The following is a 24937-nucleotide window of genomic DNA, read 5'->3' on the forward strand; positions in this document are numbered from 1 at the left end:
TTGGCTCATAAAGTGCCCTCGGTTTAGGGGGCTCAGTTATCAAAGGTTCAAATCCTAGCCCAAACCACTGCTGTGATTGGAGCTAATCGATGAACCACTCAGCTTCACTTGCAAAAGGGTTATCACTATAGTCGCTAGTCGCTGTTGTCATGATCCAACCTAGGTGAGATTTAGTACTTAAGTACACTACACTGTCAGGCACACAAAGTTAACAGTTTAATACATTTATTTCCTTATCTATTTCTCTAAACCTTCCAACTAATCCTAAACGTTGGTTTGCCCAAACGGGGCCAGGTATTCACTGGCGAGATTACAAAAAAAAAAAAAAAAAAAAAGCAGACTCCCTGGGGCTTGGGGAGGGGAAACCGCCACCCCATGTCCCAGTCTGGAGGTGGTTCAGCCCTTAGCACACAGATCCACCGCCATAATGCTCCTCGAGGCCCAGGAACCCGGATGTGGGGCGTTGCCTAGGGCGTCTTGCCCAAGCCGCAGGAAAGGAAAGGGGCGGGAGCCGGGTGAAGGCATCGCGACCCAGGCCACCGCGGCGAGACTCAGTCTTCGAGTCCCACCTGTCCGAAGTGGGGTGGGGAAAGGCACAAGATGGCAAAGCCAGGCACCTCCCAGGGCGGGCAACTCACGGCCGTTAAGGGCCGGACCCTTGGCAGTTTTCGGACTTTCGGAACCGGAAGCGGCGCCTGGGAGCGCGCCCGAGAGAGCGTTAACGGGGTCGCTTTACCGGAAGTGCTTACGGCTTCGGGCCCCGCTTTGCCCCGCGGCCTGTTCGGTTTCCTAATCAGGGGAGGGCCGCGGAAGAGGACCATTACCTTGGCTACACTAAGTTCTCAGCGCCACTCCCTAGCAGGGCGGGACCCACTTTAGGCCCTGTGATCTCGCGGTTAGTAGGAGCGCAAGGCGCCTAGGGACCCTGGACCTTGACCCGCCTGGGGAGGGAAAAAAGTTTGGCCCGGCGAGTCCCAAAAGGCAGAATGGACGGGCTCCTAAATCCCAGGGAATCCGCTAAATTCATTGCAGAAAACAGTCGGGATGTGTTTATCGACAGCGGAGGCGTACGGAGGGTGGCAGAGTTGCTGCTGGCCAAGGCGGCGGGGCCAGAGCTGCGCGTGGAGGGGTGGAAAGCCCTTCATGAGCTGAATCCCAGGGCGGCCGACGAGGCCGCGGTCAACTGGGTGTTCGTGACGGATACGCTCAACTTCTCCTTTTGGTCCGAGCAGGACGAGCACAAGTGTGTGGTGAGGTACAGAGGGAGAACGTACAGTGGGTACTGGTCCCTGTGCGCCGCCGTCAACAGAGCCCTCGACGAAGGTTGGTGCCATCCACGCCGTGGGTCCCAACAGTTTTTGAGATTTCCATTTACTTGGGGGGGAGGTGTAGAGGGGTTCCAAGGAGCGGGTTGGAAGATGGAATAATAGGAAGCAAACCTGAAGTTCTTCGTTGCAAGTCCTTCTGCTTAAAATAGAAGTATGAAAAGGGAAGGATTTTAGTGGGAAATGATCTTAATATTTATCATCGCAGCATGGAAGTTACCGTAGTATAAAAGTCAGTTTTGTAAAGAATGCCATTTGAATTACACCTGAAGAACAAAAGGACTGATGTTATAAAGCAGTTTACTCAAAATAAATCTGATACAATATTGCAGTAGTTAGAAGTGGGTGAATAAGTACAGACGAGTAGCAAATGAGAGTTTTGCTTGTGATTTTTTTATTCAGCCACTTTCGGTGCATTCCTATAACACTTATTTGGTTTCATATTAATTACATGTTATAAAAAGCAAGGGTTTAATGAATATAAAAGTATGACATTGATCCTCTGAATTTTATTTTTTCACTAAAGGTATACCAATAACTAGTGCCTCATACTACGCTACAGTGACCCTGGATCAGGTTCGAAATATACTTCGTTCTGACACAGATGTTTCCATGCCTTTAACAGAAGAGAGGCATCGGATTCTCAATGAAACCGGGAAAATTCTGCTGGAGAAGTTTGGTGGCTCTTTTCTTAACTGCATTAGAGAAAGTGAGAATAGTGCACAGAAGTTAATGCACCTTGTCGTTGAAAGTTTTCCTTCTTACAGAGATGTGACTGTGTTTGGGGTGAGTTGCTTCTGTTGGGGACTTTAGAGGTCTTAGTCATCTCAGAGTTAACTCTTTTACTTCCAGAACTCATTTTGAGAATAAAAACTTAAAATTTTTAAGTGTATTCCTTGTGGAATAAACAGTAACAAAATTTGGTAGTTTTGAAGTCATTTCTTATGTTTTCTAATCAGTGTATTTCATTCTTTTGTATTTTTTTTTCTTTTAAAATGTTTCAAACCTAAAAAACGTGGAACCCTCCATGTAATGTTCTCCTTATGGATAATTAGGTCTCTTTAGTACTTCAAAAAGTTTACTTTATTGAATGAAGATCAGATGTATGCAAAACTTCCTAACAAAAAGTATTTCTGGCCGGGCACAGTGGCTCACTCCTGTAATCCCAGCACTTTGGGAGGCGAGGCTGGTGGATCACCTGAGGTCAGGAGTTTGAGACCAGCCTGGTCAATATGGTGAAATCCCATCCCTACTAAAATACAAAAATTAGCCCGGTGTAGTGTTGTATGCCTCTAATCCCAGCTACTTGGGAGGCTGAGGTGGGAGAATCGCTTGAACCCAGGAGGTGGAGGCTACAGTGAGCTGAGATTGCACCACTGCACTCCAGCCTGGGTGAGACAACGACATACTCTCTATCTCCAAAAAAAAAAAAAAAAGTATTTCTTGCAAAGTTAAGTGTACTGTATATATATATTTTGTGTTTTCTTTTTCATAAAGCATACTTGAACGATTTTTTTTGGCACAAAGAAATTAAATAGATATACTTGTAAAATGATGATCATTTTGTTACACCTTCCCAGGCTACACCTGGATTTTGTTTTTGCCAGATTCTTTTGGAATCTCTTAAAACTGGGAGATGGAGGTTGCAGTGAGCTGAGATCACGCCACTGCACTCCAGCCTAGGTGACAGAACTAGACTCCGTCTCAAAAAAATTAAATAAAAAATAAATTGGCCAGGTGTGGTGGCTCACACATGTAATGCCAGCACTTTGGAAGGCCGAGGTGGACAGATCACTTGAGGTTAGGAGTTCAAGACCAACCTGGTCAACATGGTAAAACTCTTGTTTCTACTGAAAATACAAAAATTAACCGAACGTGGTGGTGGGCGCTTGTAATCCCAGCTACTTGGGAGGTAGAGGCAGGAGAATCACATGAACACAGGAGGCAGAGATCGCAGTGAGCCGAGATCATGCCATTGCACTCCAGCCTGTGTGATAAGAGTGAGACTCCATCTCAAAAAAAAAAAAAATCCAGCTGCCATCCACGTGACTAATAGTCTATGTATTGTAGAATCAGTTCAGTTGTAGTAGAGGAAGGGGTAGGTTAAGTTTAATGTGACTTCAGGACACCATGTAGTTTGCTTACTTTCAAGTTGTCATGAGTTTTTATTTTTGTGGGTGAAAGGAGTAAATTTTTTTGTAGATTATAATATTGATTTAGCAAACATTTGCTGAATTTCATTTATAGCACAGTGCTTTGCTTTTGCCTAGCTGAAAAGTTCAATTTTTAAAAAATGTACCAAAATATAGATTAATTTTAAGTCTGATTTTTTTTTTTTTTTTTTGAGATGCAGTTTCACTCTGGAGTGAAGTGGTGAGATCTTGGCTTACTGCAGCCTTCCTGGGTTCAAATGATTCTCCTGCCTCAGCCTCCCAAGTAACTGGAATTACAGGCACCTGCCACCATGCCCAGCTAATTGTTAATTTTTTACTTTTTGTAGAAACAGGGTTTCACCATCTTGGCCAGGCTGGTCGCAAACTCCTAACCTCAAGTTAGGGTGGTTGAGGTAAGAGGATTGCTTGAGCCCAGGAGTTCAAGACCAGCCTGGGCAACATGGAGAGACTCCATTTCTACAAAAAATTTAAGAATTAGCCAGGTATGGTGGCATGCCTGTGGTCCTTTCCTAGCTACTCAGGAGGCTGAGGCAGGAGTATTGCTTGAGTCCAGGAGGTGGAGGCTGCAGTGAGCTATGATTGTTCCATTGTACTCCAGCCTGGAAGACAGAGCAAGACCTTGTCCTGTCTCCAAAATAAATGAAAATAAACAATTTGCACAAAATAGTCATATGTTTTTAATATATATTTACTGAGATTATCATTCATTTTTAGACATGAACAGATTAATAAAGTTGACAATTTTTAATTTAGACAGATTTTGATGAGTGATTTCTCAACCTGGCTATGCCCCAGAATCACTTAGAAGGCTTAAAATTTGAATGTATTTCTAAACACCCTCAAAGATCCTGATCAGTAGGTGAAAGAGCTTTTTTTTTTTTTTTTTTTGAGACAGAGTTTTGCTCTTGTTACCCAGGCTGAAGTGCAATGGCGTGATCTCGGCTCACCGCAACCTCCCCCTGCTGGGTTCAGGCAATTCTCCTGCCTCAGCCTCCTGAATAGCTGGGATTACAGGCACGCGCCACCATGCCCAGCAAACTTTTTTTTGTATTTTAAGTAGAGACGGGGTTTTACCATGTTGACCAGGATGGTCTGAATCTCTTGACCTTGTGATCCACCCGTCCCAGCCTCCCAAAGTGCTGGGATTACAGGCTTGAGCCACCGCACCCGGCCGAAAGAGCTATTTTTTAAGCTCTTCAGTTTACTTTGATTTAGAGTAATGCAGTAACTTTGTAAAAATTCCGGCTGGGCGCGGTGGCTCAAGCCTGTAATCCCAGCACTTTGGGAGGCCGGGACTGGTGGATCACGAGGTCAAGAAATTGAGACCATCCTGGTCAATATGGTGAAACCCCGTCTCTACTAAAAATACAAAAAATTAGCTGGACATGGTGGCGCGTGCCTGTAATCCCAGCTACCCAGGAGGCTGAGGCAGGAGAATTGCCTGAACCCAGGAGGCAGAGGTTGCAGTGAGCCAAGATCGCGCCATTGCACTCCAGCCTGGGCAACAAGAGCGAAACTCTGTCTCAAAAAAAATAAAAATAAATAAATAAATAAAATTCTAATTAACAAATTGACTTTCTTATTGTTACTGTGACATACTGATAAATACATATGAAGAACATAAGCTTTTTGATGTTTCAATAGATAACGTTTTATGGTTGGTTGGTTGGTTGGTTGGTTGGTTGGTTGGTTTTGAGACGGAGTCTCTGGAGTCTTGCTCTGTTGCCCAGGCTGGACTTCAGTCGTGTGATCTTGGCTCACTGCAACCTCCACCTCCTGGATTCAAGCAATTCTCCTGCTTCAGCCTCCTGAGTAGTTGGGATTAGAGACATGCACCACTACACCTGGCTAATCTTTTTATTTTAGTAGAGATGGAGTTTCACTGTGTTGGCCAGGCTGGTCTCAAACTCCTGACCTCAGGTGATCTACCAGCCTCGGCCTCCCAAAGTGCTGGGACTACAGGCATGAGCCACTGCGACTGGCCTTTGTTTTTTTTTTTGACGCGGAGTGTTATTCTGTCACCCACGCTGGAGTGCAGTGGAACAATCTCAGCCCACTGCAACCTCTGCCTCTTGGGTTCAAGTGATTCTCCCACCTCAACTCCTAAGTAGCTAGGATTACAGGCACCTACCATCATGTCTGGCTAATTTTTATAGAGGCAGGGTTTCACTGTGTTGGCTAGGCTGGTTTTGAACTCCTGACCTCAGGTGATCTGCCAGCCTCGCCCTCCCAAAGTGCTGGGATTACAGGTGTGAGCCACTGCACTGGGCCTGTGTTGTTCTTAAGTATTTGTAATCCTTGAACTTTCTATTATTCATGATAAAATTATGGAAAAATTTTTTCAGGAAACTTAACTGGCCCGATGTGATGGCTCTTGCCTGTAATCCTAGAACTTTGGGAGGCCAAAGCAGGTAGATCACTTGAGCCCAGGAATTCAAAACCAGCCTGAGCAACGTGGTGAAACCCCATCTCTGCAAAATAACAAAAAAGTTAACTGGGCTTGGTGATACACACCTGTAGTCCCAACTATTTAGGAGGCTGAGTTGGGAGGATTGCTTGAGCCCAGGGAGGTCAAGGCTGCAGTGAGCTGTGATTGAGCCACTGAATTCTAGCCTGGGTGGCAGTGAGGCCTTGTCTAAAAAAAAACAAACAAAAAAATTAACTCATGGTCATAGAGCTTTTTATTGACAGTTATTTTATAAAGGTGCTGTTGAGAAACTATTTAATCACAAAGCAATATCATGAAACATGTAGGGAACAGTTATTTGGAGATTTACTAGTATTTTTAGTGATACCAGTTAGTATTTTAGAGATCCAGAATTTGATTATAAAATCATTTGATTTCTAAAACCATAATGAGCTTACTAAGAAAATGTTTTATAGATTATTTGAATTTATTTTTAGATTCCTCACTTAAATCTTTTTGTCCTTTTTTAATCTTAAAATATTAAATCTGTTATAACCTATTATTTATATAGACTAGTCTGCTACTATGGAAACAGCAGTCACATGAAAATTTGTTTTCTTAGACGCTAGCACTGATTTTGTTATTTTTATTTTTATTATTTTTTCCCCTCTGTAGGTTGTTATATAAGTTTGATTCCTAGGTTTTTTTCATTTTTGCTCTATGAATCTTGTTAAAAATAGCAGATAATGGCTTCTATCTATTATAAACTTTATGGTGTAGTAATTGTATTTGATAGACATTTATAAATTGAGTCTTATGTCTTGCTGTTTTATAAACTAGATTTGAACTAGAAACCTGGTTGCCATATATAAATCCAGTGTATATAGAGGAACAATTGCCAGGTTGTCATATTTAAATCATATATATATATAATAATTATTATTATTGTTATTTCAGACAGAGATTTTTGCTCTTGTTGCCTAGGCTGGAGTACAATGGCTCGTTCTTGGCTCACTGCAACCTTCGTCTCCTAGGTTCAAGCGGTTCTCCTGCCTCAGCCTCCTGAGTTGCTGGGATTATAGTTGCCCAACATCGTGCCCAGCTAATTTTTGTTATTTTTAGTAAAGACGGGGTCTCGCCATGTTGGCCAGTCTGGTCTCGAACTCCTGACCTCAGGTGATCCACTCACCTTGGCCTCCCAAAGTGCTAGGATTACAGGCATGAGCCGCTGTGCCCAGCCATAGGTATTTTGAAATTGTGTGTGTGTGTGTGTGTGTGTGTGTATATTTAGTTGTCATATTTAGATAGGTTTGGGAATATAGGGTGATAGCATAATGTAGGAATGTTTTAAATTGTGATTTGATCCTTCAGCCCCTCAATTTAATTTAGAGACATTACACCACATCAGAAAAAGAGCATGTATGTTTGCCCTGGAAAACATATTCTGACTTTCTTAAATGTAGCTTTAGAAGTTTTAATTTATTTAGTATAATAAAAGTAGGTCTGGAACTCTTGCAAAAGGCATGTCTTAAGGTTAAGCAATGTTACGTTATTTCTTATTTTAACAGTATCACTGGAGTTTTCTTGGTAAACAATCTGTAGTATCATCTTAATGAATTTTTGTATAGAGCCTTTCCTTAAAATTTTAGTCTCATATTTATCTGTTTATTTCATTTACTAGTTAAAATATTCTCCTCCAAGGTGGTCAGGATATATTTTGGGAGCTTGTAATATTGATAAACATTTATAAAACATGATTTAAGGTTATTACCATTGGGGCTAGTAGTAGATTGTAATTATCTCATAGTGTAGGCTGATTTGCATTTGTAGATTTACGGAAGTTTTTTTTTTTTGAGATAGAGAGTCTCAGTTGCCCAGGCTGGAGTTCAGTGATGTGATCATAGCTCACTGTAGCCTCTACCTCCCAGGCTCAAGCAATCCCCCTGCCTCAGCCTGGTGAGTAGCTGAAACTACAGGCATGTACCATCATGCCTGGGTAATTAAAAATATATATATTTTTTGATAGCGACGGGATTTTGCTGTGTTTTGTAGAGATGAGGTTTTACCGTTGCCCAGGCTGGTCTTGAACTTCTGGCTTCAAACAATCCTCCTGCTTCAGCCTCCGAAATTGATGGGATTATAGGTGTAAGCCACCACACTTGGCTAGAATTTTTGTTGGCTAGAATTTTTGAGTTAAATTATAACTCGCTACCTTATAATGCTTGGTTAAATTTGTCTTTTCTATATATTTTCTTTCTTTTTTTTTTTTTAAGGCAGAGTTTTGCTCTTGTTGCCTGGGCTGGAATGCAGCAGAGCGATCTTGGCACACCTCAGCCTCTGCCTCCCAGGTTCAAGCAATTCTCCTGTCTCAGCCTCCCGAGTAGCTGGAATTATAGGCATGCGCCACTATACCCTGCTAATTTTTTCTTTTTTTTGAGACAGAGTTTCGCTCTTGTTACCCAGGCTGGAGTGCAATGGCACGATCTCGGCTCACTGCAACCTCCGCCTCCTGGGTTCAGGCAATTCTCCTGCCTCAGTCTCCTGAGTAGCTGGGATTACAGGCATGTGCCACCATGCCCAGCTAATTTTTTGTATTTTTAGTAGAGACGGGGTTTCACCATGTTGACCAAGATGGTCTCGATCTCTTGACCTTGTGATCCACCCGCCTCGGCCTCCCAAAGTGCTGGGATTACAGGCTTGAGCCACTGCGCCTGGCTAATTTTGTATTTTAAGTAAAGACAGGGTTTATTCATATTGGTCACACTGGTCTTGAACTCCTGACCTCAGGTAATCCACCTGCTTCAGCCTCCCAAAGTGCTGGGATTACTGGTGTGAGCCACCGCACCTGGTGTGGCTATTTTATTTTCACATTTGGACTTACATATCAACCTTGACCATTTCCAAAATTGATAAATTTGATAATTTTCTAGCTGTTGATCATTTAATGTCTTTGTCTATAAAACAAATTAATCATATTGTCTAAAAGGAAACAGTTAAAAATGAATCTTGTGGTTCTCTTCAGACCTGAGCTTATGGATGATTATTCTTATTTATTTATTTATTTATTTATTTTGAGACAGAGTGCAGTGTGGTGATCTCAGCTCATTGCAACCTCTGTTCTCTGGATTCACGTAATTCTCATGCCTCAGCCTCCCCGAGTAGCTGGGATTACAGGTACCTGTCACCACACCTGACTAATTTTTGTATTTTTAGTAGAGTTTTATCATGTTGGTCAGGCTGGTCTTGAACTCCTAGGCTCAAGCAATATGCCCACCTCAGCCTCCCAAAGTGCTGGGATTACAGGCAGGAGCCATGGCGCCCGGTCAATCTATAAATTCTTACCAACAAAGTAAGATTATTCTTCCTTTTTAAAAATGTTTCAACCTGCACCTTTAAAAAATAGCATATATAAAGCTTTCAGAGTGCTGAGATTACAGATAACATTTATATTTTCTTTTTCAGGGGAAAAGAGTTTCTTTTTATAAGCGAGCCCAGATCCTTGTAGCAGATACATGGAGTGTATTGGAAGGAAAAGGAGATGGCTGCTTTAAGGACATCTCCAGTATCACCATGTTTGCTGATTATAGATTACCTCAGGTTCTTGCTCATCTTGGAGCCCTGAAATACTCTGCTGAACTACTGAAGAAGCTTCTCAAAGGTTTGCAGCTTTAAGTCATTCTTTGTTACACTGTGAATTGTTGAGTCTTGGTTTGGTTTCTTTTACAAAAGGTCTCCTTTACTTTAAAAAAAAGTACTATTCATTGTTCATAGTATATGTAAAGGAAATGCAAAGACAAAATGTGGAGAAAATGATTTTTATTTTTGTTTACACTGTGAAATGTGGATATTGTAGAAAACTGTGCTATTTAACATTATAATTTCATAGCCTAATGAAACCTAAATTTATGTTGCATGAAAGTATGTAACACTGACATTTCATCAGGTATAGTATATGAAGAGCGTTAATTAAGCTTAAGAGCACACTACATCCCAGCTACTCAGGCGGCTGAGGCAGGAGAATTGCCTGATCCCAGGAGTCAGAGGTTTCGGTCAGCCGAGATCACGCCATTGCACTCCAGCCTGGGTAACGAGCGAAAACTCCATCTCAAAAAAAAAAAAAAGAGTACACTACATGGTGATATGGAGGATAGGCTGAAAGTTAGGTAATATGAATCAGATTTTGAGTGAAGAGACTCCAAGATCTGCACTGGGTTATCTTGTACAAGTCACTTACTTCTCTAGGCTTATTCACCATTATTGGCTATGATTATTGATGTCAAGACTAGGAGCCTTACGGTTTATAAGCAAGCATAGGTAATTGGGTTGAAAAGTTTGTATGAAAATTAGCTTTTTGTATTTTAAACAATCCTTTTTATGAGGAAAAGAAATTATATAATTTTCATGTTAATTTCTCTTTTAGGTACAGTATTTTCTGCTACTGTTTTCTTTTAAAAATATGTTGCCCAGGCTGGTCTCCAATTCCTGGGCTTAAGCAGTCTTCCCACTTCAGCCTTCCAAAGTGCTGACATTACAGGTGTGAGCCACTGCATTTGGCTCCTTTATGTTTTTTTTTTTTTTTTTTTTTGAGATGGAGTTTCGCTCTTGTTACCCAGGCTGGAGTGCAATGGCACGATCTCGGCTCACCGCAACCTCCACCTCCTAGGTTCAAGCAATTCTCCTGCCTCAGTCTCCTGAGTAGCTGGGATTACAGGCACGTGCCACCATGCCCAGCTAATTTTTTGTATTTTTAGTAGAGACGGGGTTTCACCATGTTGACCAAGATGGTCTCGATCTCTTAACCCTCATGATCCACCCACCTCAGCCGCCCAAAGTTCTGGGATTACAGGCTTGAGCCACCGCGCCCACCCTGTTGTATTTTTTTTTTTTTGAAACAGAGTCTTGCTCTTGTTGCCCAGGCTGGAGCGCAATGGCATGATCTCAGCTCACTGCAACCTCTGCCTCCTGGGTTCAAGCAGTTCTCCTGCCTCAGCCTCCCAAGTAGCTAGGATTATAGGCTTGCACTACCACGCCTGGAAAATTTTTGTATTTTTAGTAGAGACAGGGTTTCTCCATGTTGGTCAGGTTGGTCTTGAACTCTCAACAGGTGATCCGCCTGCCTTGGCCTCCCAAAGTGCTGGGATTACAGGCATGAGCCACTGTGCCCGGCCCTTTATGTATTTTTTAAGAGAAGTAGATTCTATGATTGAATAACTTCCTCTTGTGAAATAGATTTGAATCTCCCCAAATCAGAATAATACAGAATATAAAAGTACCATTATTTCTATGGTTGGCTATTCTGGGTTTTTATGCTGCCTTGGGCAATCTATTTTGTCTTCTTTTCCTCATTTGAAAAAGAACATACTATTTTTTTTTTTTTTGTCATAATGCTCATGTCAAGTGTCATTAATCATTGGATACCTTTAAAAGGGACAATCAGTGTTTATTTTTCATACGGCCATATCGAGCTGTCTTTTTTTTTTTTTTTTTGGCCCACATACATATACAATATTTATTTCTGTCTCTGAGCATTCTCTTACATGATTTCTGTTGTCCAAATTTTCTTTTTATCAATTCAACTCCTACATACACAGAGGCTTTACTCAAATTCTGTCCTTGCTTATAGTGATTTGTCCATCTCCTTCTGAGTTTTTATAGCACTTAATTGTCTCTGCTACTATGAGAAAAATCTTAGTGAGACAGGATCATCCAGCATAGTTGTACAGAGATGTCAGAGTTTTCTTCTCCTATTCATTTCAACTCCAGAGGCTCTTTTCCAGTCTCTTTCAGCAGCCTTTACTGCCTCCATTTATTCCTTGCTTCTAAAAGGGTACTCTGCTATCCTTAGCTAGGGTAGGCAAATTCTTTTGCCACTTAGTTCATTTAAGCAAAATTTGGATTTTGTTTTCCAAAAAGTATTTTACTGCAAAACTAGAGAAAAGTAAACAGAAACTGTAAATGTAATGTAACAGACATAAGCATAGTGTACTGATTTTCAAAAACTACGTTAAGTGAAATCTAGGGCCAGCTTAGTTGGACTAGGTGAGGTAGGACATTCCTTAACTGGCTTCCAATGGTACTTCCAAACTTGAGGATGTGCTTCATTTTTATTCCTTCCCTTCTCCCCTTATCTGGGTATCTCTGGGACAGCTCTTGAAAGGTGGACTTCTGTCCACCCTCTCTTTTTTTCTTTTTCATGATTTTAACATTTTATTTAGTAATTTAAAACCTTTTTTTCCTTTTTTTTATTATACTTTAATTTCTGGGGTACATGTGCAGATCTTGCAGGATTGTTACATAGGTATACACATGCCATGGTGGTTTGTTGCCTCCATTCCCCCATCCCCCACATTAGGTATTTCTCTCAATGTTATCCCTCTCCAATCTCCCCACCCCCTGCTATCCCTCCCCAGCGCCCTACCCACCATCAGACATCATTGTGTGATGTTCCCCTCCCTGTGTCCATGTGTTCTCATTGTTCAACACTCGCCTATGAGTGAGAACATGCAGTGTTTGGTTTTCTGTTCTTGCATTAGTTTGCTGAGAATGATGGTTTCCACATTCATCCATATCACTGCAAAGGACGTGAACTCACCCTTTTTTATGGCTGCATGGTATTCTATGGTGTATATGTGCCACATTTTCTTTATCCAGTATATCATTCATGGGCATTTGAGTTGGTTCTAGGTCTTTGCTACTGTGAAGAGTGCTGCAATGAACATACGTATGCATGTGTCTTTATAATAGAATGATTTATAATCCTTTGGGTATATACCCAGTAACAGGATTGCTGGGTCAAATGGTATTTCTATTTCTAGATCCTTGAGGAATCGCCACACTGTCTTCCACAATGATTGAACTAATTTATACTCCCACCAACAGTGTAAAAGCATTTCTGTTTCTCTACATCCTCTCCAGAATCTGTTGTCTCCAGATTTTTTAATGATTGCCATTCTAACTGGTGTTGGATGGTATCTTAATATGGTTTTGATTTGCATTTCAATAAAAGCTATTTACGACAAACCCACAGATAATATCATACTGAATGGCAACAACTGGAAGCATTCCCTTTGAAATCTGGCAGTAGACAAGGGTGCCCTCTTTCACCATTCCTATTCAACATAGTATTGGAAGTTCTAGCCAGAACAATCCGGCAAGAAAAAGAAATAAAAGTATTCAATTAGGAAAAGAGGAAGTCAAATTGTCTCTATTTGCAGATGACATGATTGTATATTTAGAAGACCCCATCGTCTCAGCCCAAAATCTTAAGATGATAAGCAACTTCAGCAAAGTCTCAGGATACAAAATTAATGTGCGGAAATCACAAACTGTGCACTCTCTTTACATCTCTTCACCAAAGACATAGTACTTGGCCAGTTATAAAGACTAACAATGCAATTTGACTAAATGTACCTTTTCACTGTGATTCCAGGGCCAGCTTTTAGACCAAATATATAGGCCATGTGACCTTCCCTGACGCTGTGTTTGTCAGTCCACTCAAATGTCTTTTTCTGTCTGAAGTCCATGTTCTGTCCCATACTGTAAGTTGCTGTAGTTTCCTAGGGCTGACAGAACAAATTACCACAAACTAGATGGCTTCAAGCAACAGAAATGTATTATCTTACAGTTCTGGAGGCTGGGGTCTGAAATCAAGATGTTGGCAGGACCATCCTTCCTCTAAAGGCTCTTGGGAATAATTCTTCCTTGCCTCTTCCCTGCACCTTGTGGCTTCAGCAGTTCCTGGCATTCCTTGGTTTGTAGCTGCATCATGTCAGTCATGGCCTTCTTATCCTTGTGTCTCCTGTCCCTTTGTATCCTGTTCTTTTCTCACATGCTTTCTCTTTTGTTTAGAAACAGGATCTTACTCTGTCACCAAGGCTGGAGTGGCATGATCATAACTCACTGCAACCTCAAACTCCTGGGCTTAGCAATCCTCCCTTCTCAGCCTCAGCCTCTTGAGTAGCTGGGGCTACTAGAGGTGCATGTTACCATGCCTGGCTACTTTTTCCATTTTTTGTAGAGATAGGGTCTCACCTCTCCTTCTTTGGATTTAAGGCTGATCCTAATCTAGTATGACCTCATCTTCACCTGAGTACATCTGGAAAGTCCCTATTTCCAAAGTCACATTCACAGTTACCAGGAGTTACGACTTGAATGCATTTTTTTGTGAGCCACAGTTCAATGCACTCCTATTATCTACTGCTGTGTAACAAATTACACTAAAATGTAGTGGTTAAAATAACAGACATTTATGATCCTGGGTCAGGAATCTGAGTGCTGCTTAACTGGGTACCTCTGCCTCAAGGTTACAGTCCAGCCTTGAACTAGAGCAGCAGTCTCATCTAATAGCTCTACTTGGGTGGGAGCATCTCCCTCCATGACCAGCCACTCGATTGGTTGATTTGGCAATTTTAACACGTTGATAGTCAAATTTCGAGGAAATGATTAACAGGAAAACTGAAGAGGAAGGTATTGGCTTCTATGCTGGCACCTGAGGCAAAGTAAGGAAATGGAGAGACCATTTCCTTACTTTTTAATTGCTTTTTTCCCACCTGTTCCACTGACCATTGCTAAGCCTGTGGGAGAGTTGGATGGAGGGGGCATAAGTAACACTACTTAAAATCACAAGATCTCTTGGGTACTATAAGGCTTTGTGTAAGGGTGCAGATTGGTGGTCAGAGGCCAAATACAGCTTACAGTTGTGTTATCTTTAGCCTGAACAGTGACGTAAAGAATTTTTAGTTTCCAACATTTGAAAATTAGGAAATTTCACATAAAAATCAAACTTCCTAACTTCTGTCATAAGAAAAATATGGAAACATACAGTACCGTTGCATAGGACTACATACACTACCTAGCTCACTACAGTTTGCATCCGACTGCTGCATTTATCTGCATGCTTCTTTGAGGCATTGGTTCACGAGTTCTACTCTAGTCTCAGTGGCAAGGCATAGCCAGTGCCTACATTGCAGGATCAGATATTCCCAAAATAAATATTTATTATTTTGGAGATCAGGTTGGCTCTGTTGCCTAGACTGGCGTGATCTCAGCTAATTGCAACCTCTGTCTTCTGGGCTCAAGTGACCCTCCCACCTCAGCCTCCCAAGTAGCTGGGACAACAGGCACATACCACCATGCCTGGCTAATTTTTTTTTTTTTTTTTTTTGAGACGGAGTTTCGCTGTTGTTACCCAGACTGGAGTGCAGTGGCACGATCTCGGCTTGCCACAACCTCCGCCTCCTGGGTTTAAGCAATTCTCCTGCCTCCACCTCCCTTAGTAGCTGGGACTGCAGGCACGCACCACCATGCCCAGCTAATTTTTGTATTTTTAGTAGAGTCGGGGTTTCACCTTGTTGACCAGGAGGGTCTCAACCTTTTGACCTCATGATCCACCCGCCTCGGCCTCCCAAAGTGCTGGGATTATAGTCGTGAGCCACCACACCCGGCCAATTTTTGTATTTTTTGTAGAGACAGGTTTTTGTCATGTTGCTCAGGCTGGTCTTGAACTCCTGAGCTCAAGTAATCCTCCCGCCTCAGCTTCCCAAATTGCTGGCATTACAGGCGTAAGGCATTGCACCCAGCCTGCAATAATATTTTTTTCTGGTATCAAACCCAATTTTAAATTCCATCTTTTTAGTAACTAGCAGTCATATTTTAAAATTTATGATCACTTATTAATTTATCAAATATTTATTGGGGAGCTAGTATGTGCAAGGTGCTATGCTAGATTCTGGGAATATTGAGACAAACAAGCCAGATGTGGCCCCTGTCTTTGTGGAATTTAACTTGTAATTTAAAATCAGTGCCTACGTTTTGAAACTATTTAAATTACCAAAAATAAAGTCTGAGCCGGGTGTGGTGGCTCATGCTTGTAATCCTAGCACTTTGGGAGGCCAAGGCGGGTGCATCACCTGGAGTCAAGAGTTCGAGACCAGCCTTGCCAACAAGGTGAAACCCTGTCTCTACTAAAAATACAAAAAATTAGCCAGGCATGGTGGCAGACACCTGTAATGCCAGCTACTTGGGAGGCTGAGGCAGGAGAATCACTTGAACCTGAGGGACAGAGGATGCAGTGAGCCGAGATCACGCCACTTTACTCCAGCCCGGGCAAAAGAGCCAAACTCTGTCTCAAAAATAAATAAATAAAGTCTGAGATTTACAGTTTTAAAATGAGTACTATTTAAACACCATGTTTTGTTCTACAGTAAAGTTCTAAGTAGATTTTGTATCATTGACTATTAATTTTTCTGTTTTTCTCCCTTGCAGGAGAAATGCTCTCATATGGAGACAGGCAAGAGGTGGAAATCAGAGGGTGCTCGCTTTGGTGTGTTGAGCTGATCCGGGATTGTCTTCTGGAGCTTATTGAACAAAAGGGTGAAAAACCTAATGGAGAGATCAACTCCATTCTTCTGGATTATTACTTATGGGACTATGCTCGTGACCATAGGGAAGATATGAAAGGAATTCCATTTCATCGCACACGTTGCATATATTATTGACCTCAAGTGTAAACTGATCCAAAGAAAACCCCTTGCATTTTTCTTTTCTTTTCATTTTTCTTTTTTTTGTGTGTGTGTTTTTTTTTTTTTTTGGTGCTGTGATTCAGATAACCTCCTGCATTTTTATATCATAATCTGTACATTTTGCTTTGACATTTAAAGAACATGATAGAGGTTATAGGAATGAGGAAATTGATTACCCATTCTCCCTTATGGTTCAGGGGGCCTCGGTCAGCAGCACGGGGTGCTTCTCCGGGGCCACACGCAGCTCGTTGTAAAAAGTGTGGTGCCAGATTTTCTCCATGTCATCCCAATTGGTGACGATGCCGTGCTCGATGGGGTACTTCAGGGTCAGGATGCCACGCTTGCTCTGGGCCTCATCGCCCATGTAGGAGTCCTTCTGGCCCATGCCGACCATCATGCCCTGGTGCCGAGGGCGCCCGACAATGGAGGGGAACACAGCTTGGGGAGCGTCGTCCCCAGCAAAGCCAGCTTTGCATGTGCCGGAACCATTGTCGATGACGAGAGCAGCAATTTCTTCTTCCATTGCGACCAGCGGCAGAGGAGTAGGGCAGCGGAGCAGCGAGAGAACACTACGTGAGCTGGCAGCGGCGACTCTTTAGGTTTCTTTTTCTCTCTAGCGGAGTAGACTGAATACATTAACAGCTTATCTGTCTTAACAGACAATAGGAAGAAAGAGGGCTTAATGATGCCTGTGACACAGCTATCTGTCCATTTCATGGATTACACACTTTATATTGAGTACCATTATATAAACAGGTTCCTTTCTGTGTCCCTGTACATTTATGAGAACTGTTGGACAAAAGAATGGCAGTAACTTTTACGCTTTACCTGGTGTACATACTGAAGGCATTCTTTAAAATTAATGCTCCTACTGTACAAGTCTAAATATTAAGAACAAATCCTACGATGAATTTCCTCATGCTTCGGCCATGTGTGGACCAGCCAGCTTCTAGGACATGGCTGGAGCAAGGCTTGTTGTCCTTTTTAAGGTGATTCTGCAGTTTTTGCCTTGGTCCAAGTCTCAGGTGTTGCTGGTTTTTACACGGCTGTGGTGGATTCAGGCTGGGATTTCTTTTACTTTCATAGCTGTGGGATTGGTCAGGATCGGGTCTGAGGTCCTTTCTAATGTGGCTTTAGAGGGACTGTACTCCTGTCCTTTATCCACACATGATTACTTAATCTCTCCTCACTCCCGAGGAGTTTCTAGGAGTGCTTAGAGTAGGGGAGGGGGGCTTATGGTATAAGACTTCATAGGGGAATATCCTGTTTTTTTTAAAGGGGGTGCCTCTAATTTTGAATAACACTAAGGGAAGTGCCTGCATCTACTTTAATCTTGTTTTCCTGACACACTTTCTTTAAGCTGTTTTTGATGGTCTGATTCATTTTTCCACTTTTCTGGAACTCTGAGGTCGGTAGGCAGCATGCAGTTTCTGGGTGATACTAAGGGCATTGCTGTTTTCTGGACTAAATCCTCTACAAATGCTGGTCCGTTGTCTGATCTGATGCGCAGTGGCAGTCCAAACCTAGGGATAAGATCTCGAAGTAGCACACGGGCCTTTTCAGTCCTACTCAGAGTATGTACACACCAGGACTAATAAATGCCCCCCCTACACTTGGATATTTCAGTAAAGTCTACCTGGAGATCTTTAAACAGAGCTGCTCCATAAGCTTGAATGCCAGGGAGAATAGTTGGGACCCTGCTTCACGTTGTGTTGCCGACATGTAATGAATGCATCACTGTGCCACAGTTTTAGTTAAGACTGATAAGTGTAAGATGTAAAAGTACCGACCTAGCATCTTTTCAAGTGACTCTTGACCTAAACGAGTGGTCTCATGTATGGCTTGTACAACCGCTGCACATAGCGGGCCCTGGTATTTGGCAGGCTTACTAATGAGGTCTTTTGGTATTCATTAGAGTCACTGCTGTGTGGGGTGCTTTGATATTTAAATTTTTCCCAGAGTTGAGGCTAGAATCTTTGATTGCTATTTTTTTCTTTTTTTTTTTTTTCTTTTTGACAGCATGAAAAGGCTGTGTATTAAAATCGGCTAACCTTAAAGCCAGGGCTAACAAAAGTCACTTTTAGCTTCTGCCTTATTCAAGGGGTGTCTTGTCTTTTCCCCTCCTCCCTTTGTCACTGTGTGTAAGGGTTTGGCCAGTACTGCAAAGTTTGGAAATCCATAATTTACAAAACTCACCACTCCTAGGAGCTCTCTTACTTGCTTTTTCATCTCAGGTTCTGTTACTTTGCAAGCGGCTTGCTTCCTGTCTGCTTCTAGGCTGCATTTCCTCTTCCGGATGGTGAGCTTCAGCTATTGCATTTGCTTTTCGGCAAATCAGGGCTTTCCTTTTAGACACTTAATACCCACAGTCCTCCAGGTGCCGAAGTAAGGCATTTGTTTGTGCACCCAACTGCTGTGGGGTTTCCTAATAGAAGGTTGACAGCATACGGAGACAGCATGCAAGCAAGAAGCTTCTGGGGGATGGTCACAGGCTGATGCCTCCCCATCGATGATGAGTTTCTCAGCCCCTGGGAAGCTGGGTTCAGGTGCATTGAGTGGTTACACTTGCTTCTGGGTTTCTCTCATTGAAATGCAAAGAGTTTTTGATCTTCCAAGGCTAGTCTAATGCTAAGGAGGTATTCTTTAAGTCCAATTAAGTGAACTAACAATCCGCTGCTGGCAAGAATCCCAACTGCGTGTGTAAGTTGGGTGCAAAGCCACGCAAACCCTGCACTGACCTGGGCGATAATATTAGTCTTCTGCTTCTGGCTAGGAACTCTCTACCCTCCTTCCCAAGGGACAGTGAGAGCTTGGCTGACCCCTGACTCAGGCAGTTTTAGCTGCAGGTAGTCTCCTTTGTTGAATGGGATAGTGGCCCTCGATTTGCACAACAGGTTTTGCTGGAGAAGGGGGCAGGGGCAATTCATTAAGTACAAGAAAGTCTGTCCTCTTAACACTTTAATAGATTTAACAACACTGGCTTTGTTCCTTTCGATGGGAGGGGTTACAGTGCTGTCGTCTGGACCTGGGCTCTTTGGGGGCATGAGTCTGGCCCCCCTCTTTTAGTCCAGTGGCCCTTCCATTAGATTGAACACAGCCCCTTCAAGCTCATTTAGATCCTCCTGCTTAGGATCGTCCTGTTCCTTAGTTAACTGTGGACATTTTTTCTTCCAGCGTTCTATTTCTCAACAGAATGCACACTGCATTGCAGGCCCGGGCGGGCAGACTGGGGGGGTTTCTAGGAACTCCCTTTTTCTTTACTCTTGGGGGTTCTGGTAATCTGAAGGAACATGCTCCTCCAGCCAATTAGAAGCAGCTTGGGAGTATTCTCCGCCTTTCGTCTGTGTTAAAAAAGATGCATAAGCAGCTGATGGGTGGGTGGACGGACGAGTGGACCTGCTAGGTCCCAGAAGTCGGGCGTTGTCAGCAGCTAGTCCTGGTCGGGAACCACTTGAGAGATGGTTGTTGTGTCAAAGAGGGTGCTCAGCAGCGCGTTGTTGTGAAACGTCATGTCCAGCAGTTGCGGAGTGATGGTCCTCTCTCCGTTGTTGTGGGCCTCATTGCCTGCCAGCTCCAGGATCTGGGCCGTCAAGTACTCTATCACTGCAGTGAGGAAGACTGGTGCGGAGGGACTCAGGCGCTGGGCGTAGTGGCCTTCCTGTAGGCTACGCTCCACCTCCCTCACAGAAAACAAAACGTCCACCCGGGCGGAGTTTTTTTACATTCTCTTTTGTCTGCTTTGGAGGATTTTAGGGGTGTGCAGCTCTGGTGGGAATGCCGAGGCCTCCGGCCCAGGGACAGGGAGTCCTTGAGGAGGAGGAGGAGGCATTATCGACAGAAACTATTCTGCCGCTGGGTCGACCAAAACTTTGGGAGTTGTCTCTGCTAGGACCTTGAGATTCTGCATATCTTGGCGGCGAGGGGGATGGTGGTTTCTAGCAGTCTGTCCTTTGGCTACTAAAACAGTTGCTACCTGCTCTTTCTGCCACTTCGGAGGGTTTAACACTAACTGCAACTACGAGTCTATGTATGGAAATTGATCAAGGTGTTCTAGCTCGCTATATGTAACCTCATGCCTTATTCTGGAGACAAGGACCTGTCTAGGGTCCCCTCTGGGGGCCAACCGACTTCAAATGCTGGCCAATCTTTCTTACATAAAGCCTTTAATTTCTCTGGTGTCATAGTTACTTTATAATTTCTACTAAATCCTTTCATGAAATGTTTCAGCATGGTTTCTAAAGGGGTGGGCTTGCTATGGGAGTGACCTATTTTAACACTTCAAAGAAACAATTCTTACCGTTAGGAGAGTGCTAGTTTACTCACCACAGTTCTGCCTAGCAAGACGCAGCCTGGAGCACTCTCTGATTTACATTCACTTCAGTCTTTTTATAATTGCCTAGAGGCTTCTTCACCTAAGCTTTCTGTGGCTGTCTTTAATTCTTATAAATTGCTCGATGCATGAGGCCCTTCCTAATGGGCCTGATACCTTTTATGACTGATGAGTCCGGTCGGACACATCTACACACACAGACACACATTCAATTGTTCTCCTTCAATTTAAAATTTTAAGTAAAAGTTTTTAAGGTTATAGAGAGCTACTTTTTAACGTGCCAATCTGGCACTTGTGGGTGATCAGGTTACGCTTCTATTTAAAATGGGGTGGGCTATTTTCCTGGGGACACACATCTAATTGCTCTCTCTCTAATTTAAAACTATAAGCAAAAGCTTCTAAGGTTACAGAGAGAGCTACTTTCTAACGTGCCTATCTGGCACCCGTGGGTGATCAGGCCATGCTTCCACCCAAAATGGGGTGGGCTACTTTCCCGGGGACACACATCTAATTGCTTTCCCTCTAATTCAAAACTATAAGCAAAAGCTGCTAAGGTTACAGGGAGAGCTACTTTCTAACGTGCCGATCTGGCACCCATGGGTGATCAGGCCACGCTTCCACCTAAAATGGGGTGGGCTACTTTCCCGGGTTCTCTTCTCTTACAAATTGCTCAATGACACAGACACACCTACACACACAGACACACATCACACCTACACACACAGACACACATCCGATTGCTCTCCCTCTAATTTAAAACTATAAGCAAAAGCTTCCAAGGTTATAGAGAGCTACTTTTTAGCGTGCCGATCTGGCACCTGTGGGTGATCAGGCCACGCCTCCACCCAAAATGGGGTGGGCTACTTTGCCAGGTTCAATCTGACTACATTCAGTGTCCAGACTTCCCTAAATATTCGTTCCTCCTCGGTGTTCAGCCACTGGGTGGATCGACATTGCAGGGCCTCCTTGCTCTGCTCTGGCAAGGCTTTTCCACCAGGCAAACACCTGCCCGGGAGCGCTCTCAGGATGTGTCACCCCAGCGAGCAGGAGTCCCCCTGCAGGGATGCTCCACAGGGCCAGGCAAACTACCTAAGAGACTTTTGCCTGCCGTCTGCTATCCAAGACTTGCTTCCCGGCCAACGCACCAAAATGTAGCAGGAGCGGCTGCGGGAAAGGATCTCTTGGACACCGAATACTGGAGGAAGAAATTTATTTCAGCTGGGAGCAAGGTGGCATAGGTGTTTAACAGCCAAGCTCTTCTAACAAAGGGAGGTTCAGCCTTTACATAGGCTTATACTTTAGATGTTACACGTGGAAGAATCTTAGGTTCATAGTTTTAGGACTCACATGTGAAAAGGTTTTAGTTTACACTTTCAGGAATTACATATGAAAGGGTTCCGGTTTACAGTTTTAGGACTCACATGTGAAAAGGTTTCTGGTTTCATCTTGTTTTAAGTAAAAATAGTGCCTTGTGGAGAGTTTCCCCAAGGCCTAGACTGTTGTTTTCAGGAAGCAGATTCAGGAGGTGCCAGCTGGCCTGCTCTCTCTTTTATTGAGATGCACAGAGGATGACAGAGGGGGAGGGAATCCCAAATGCCTGGATCTCCCTCCTCAGCTGCAGTGAGCCATAGCCATGCCACTGCACTCTACCCTGGGCAACAGAGGGAGACCCTGTCTCAAAAAAAAAAAAAAAAAAAAAACCCCGCAGAAAGTTCCTGACATGTCACTGTGTATTCCCAACTTTATCATTTTTCTGCCTGTTTAGTTTTAGCTTATATTTTTATTTTCTGTGGACATGTAGTTGACAGAAATAAGGAACTTTAATATTTTCTTTAAATTTCCTAAAACTATGTCTTATGTGATTAATCTTCAGTGATAATATTTTATCTATTGATATCTTTTCTTGAGGTGTAGTAATTTTTAGTATGCCTTAATCATGTGGTATAAAAAAGGTTAGGTTTTTGATGTATGAATGCTGTCCTTGTAAAAATCAATCTTGACACTTTAAACTTATTATTGGTAATGATAGTGGGTTTTGTATATCATGATTTTCAATGTAGGACATCTGTTTGTCTAATTTTGTTTGTTTGTTTGTTTGTTTTGTTTTGAGACGGAGTCTTGCTCTGTCACCAGGCTGGAGTGCAGTGGCGTGATCTCGGCTCACTGCAACCTCCGCCTCCTGGGTTCAAGCGATTCTTCTGCCTCAACCTCCCGAGTAGCTGGGACTACAGGCGCGCACCACTATGCCCAGCTATTTTTCTTGTATTTTTAGTAGAGATGGAGTTTCACCATGTTGGCCAGGATGGTCTCAATTTCTTGACCTCGTGATCCGCCTGCCTCAGCCTCCCAAAGTGTTGGGATTACAGGCGTGAGCCACCGTGCCCAGCCTTAATTTGTTTTTTTAGAGTAACTATAATGGAATTGAATAAAAATATTGAATATTTTTCTTAAACCTGGAATGGATTATTTCATTAAAATAGAATTTACCATATATAATTTTTAAAAAGCTTACTGTAAGTTAGATTATTTATATCTTCTGTTGCAGAACTCTCATTACCTGTCAAGCACTCATTTCCAACCACCACCCCCACATTCCTTCTAACAGAATCTTGATTTTCTTAGACCTTGTCTGCTTGCTGTGACTTGAAAAAAAAATAAGGAAAAGACCCTTTTCCCAAGCAATTCACTGCCATCTGCTGGAAGCTTGTCATAATAACCTTACAAATGACAATAGGAGTGAGGCCTCCTGGAGTTGTGCGGTACACAACTTGCACAACCACAGCAGTGGTCCTATGTCTGTCCCTGTCCTGTGTGACTCGGGATGGTGATTCTATCTCCAGTTCTGGAGTTAGATCTTGTATGGTATGAATGGTTTACTACTCCTGGTCACCTTATTCTCCTTGCCTGTGATTGCTTTGGTAATGGGTATATAATCTAGTTCTGGCCAGTGACACTGGATAGCAAGTCTGCTGGGAAGCTTCTAGAAAAGGATTCTTATAAGAAAGAGATATAGGAAAAGGGTCCCTTTTCTTCCTCTGAGCAATGCTTTTAGCATAATACTTGCTATTATGGTAGCTATTTTATAGAGCTAGAGCCCAGCTGTACCTTCCATGCCTAAGCCCATCCATCCATGGACTTCATACTTGAGTTAATAAACACATTATAACTTGTACCAGAAAGCATCTTAACAGTTTGCAATGTAACCTCTGGGCCTCTGCTTTTGCCACCCTTCCTGCACCTCTCCCTGTCTTCCCTTCCCCCTTTCCCTCTTCTCCCTTTACTTCTCTGCCCTCTTCCTTCTTCCTCCCCTTTTCCCCACCCCCTTCTTTATCCTCTCCTCTTACTTCATTCTTTCTTTCTCTCTCTCTCTCTTTTTTTTTTTTGAGATGGAGTTTCACTCTTGTTGCCCAGGCTGGAGTGCAATGACACGATCTCGGCTCACTGCAACCTCCGCGTCCTGGGTTCAAGCAGTTCTCCTGCCTCAGCCTCCCGAGTATCTGGGATTATAGGCATGCTGCCACGATGCCCGGCTAATTTTTGTATTATTAGTAAAGATAGAGTTTCATCATGTCGGCCATGATGTTTGGTCTTGAACTCCTGACCTAAGGTGATCCACCTGCCTCCCAAAGTGCTGGGATTACACAGGTGAGACACCACACCCGGCCTTTTTTTTTTTCTTAGAGATGGTCTCACTGTCACCCAGGCTGGAGTATAGTGGTGAGATCATAGCTCACTGTAACCTTGAACTCCTGGGCTCAAGCAATCCTCCCAAAGTGCTGGGACGTGCAGGCGCATGCCACTACATCGGGCTAATTTTTTAAACTTTTTGTAGAGATGGGGTTTCACTATGTTGCCCAGGCTGGTCTCAAACTTCTGGGCTCAAGTGATCCTCCTACCACTGGCCTCTAAAAGCACTGAGATTACTGTGAGCCATGGTTTCCTAGATCCACCTGCCTTTTCTCTTCTGCCACTGCCATAACCTGGACTCACAATCCTGGATGTCTGCATTCTAATCTAGGCAGCAGGATTGAAGAAGTAATGAAGAGTATAAAAAAAGGGTTGAAGCTGGGTGCAGGGGCTGTCTCCTATGGTCGCAGCTACTGGGTGGTGGGGAGGAACTGACATAGGAGGATCCCTTGAACATGGGAGTTTATGTCCAGTCTGGGCAACATAGTGAGATA

General features: G+C 43.1%; 4 protein-coding genes across 5 annotated transcripts in view; 2 read left to right on the forward strand and 2 right to left on the reverse strand.

The window, feature by feature from the left end:
• Positions 1–729: 729 nt before the first annotated feature.
• QNG1 (Q-nucleotide N-glycosylase 1) lies at positions 730–20602 on the forward strand. Of its 2 annotated transcripts, XM_017972554.4 has the most exons (5): positions 730–895; positions 1233–1323; positions 1852–2111; positions 9369–9564; positions 16170–20602. In XM_017972554.4, the coding sequence occupies exons 3-5, from the start codon at positions 1938–1940 to the stop codon at positions 16400–16402; spliced, it is 603 nt and encodes a 200-aa protein (XP_017828043.1). In that variant the 5' UTR covers positions 730–895; positions 1233–1323; positions 1852–1937; the 3' UTR covers positions 16403–20602. The 2 variants fall into 2 exon arrangements, with proteins under 2 accessions (XP_017828043.1, XP_002742836.1); XM_002742790.7 differs by having other exon boundaries at positions 730–1323.
• LOC100406284 (uncharacterized) lies at positions 16168–18716 on the reverse strand. The gene has a single exon (XM_078367781.1). It carries the CDS (start codon positions 16947–16949, stop codon positions 16620–16622), a length of 330 nt encoding a protein of 109 aa, XP_078223907.1. The 5' UTR covers positions 16950–18716; the 3' UTR covers positions 16168–16619.
• The window catches only part of KIF27 (kinesin family member 27), a 107489-nt gene continuing 99654 nt past the window's right edge, over positions 17103–24937 (forward strand). Inside the window, exon 1 of the mRNA XM_035303673.3 lies at positions 17103–17415. The gene's annotated coding sequence lies outside the window, so the exon portion shown is untranslated. The remainder of the gene's footprint in view (positions 17416–24937) is intronic.
• On the reverse strand, positions 19690–20138 carry LOC118154460 (histone H2A-Bbd type 2/3; the record flags this gene model as incomplete). Its single annotated transcript, XM_035303730.3, has 1 exon — positions 19690–20138. A coding segment is annotated over one exon (282 nt), but the record flags the coding sequence as incomplete, so codon positions are not given.

The sequence above is a fragment of the Callithrix jacchus genome, chromosome 1 (genome assembly GCF_049354715.1).
Source record: "Callithrix jacchus isolate 240 chromosome 1, calJac240_pri, whole genome shotgun sequence".
NCBI lineage: Eukaryota > Metazoa > Chordata > Mammalia > Primates > Cebidae > Callithrix > Callithrix jacchus.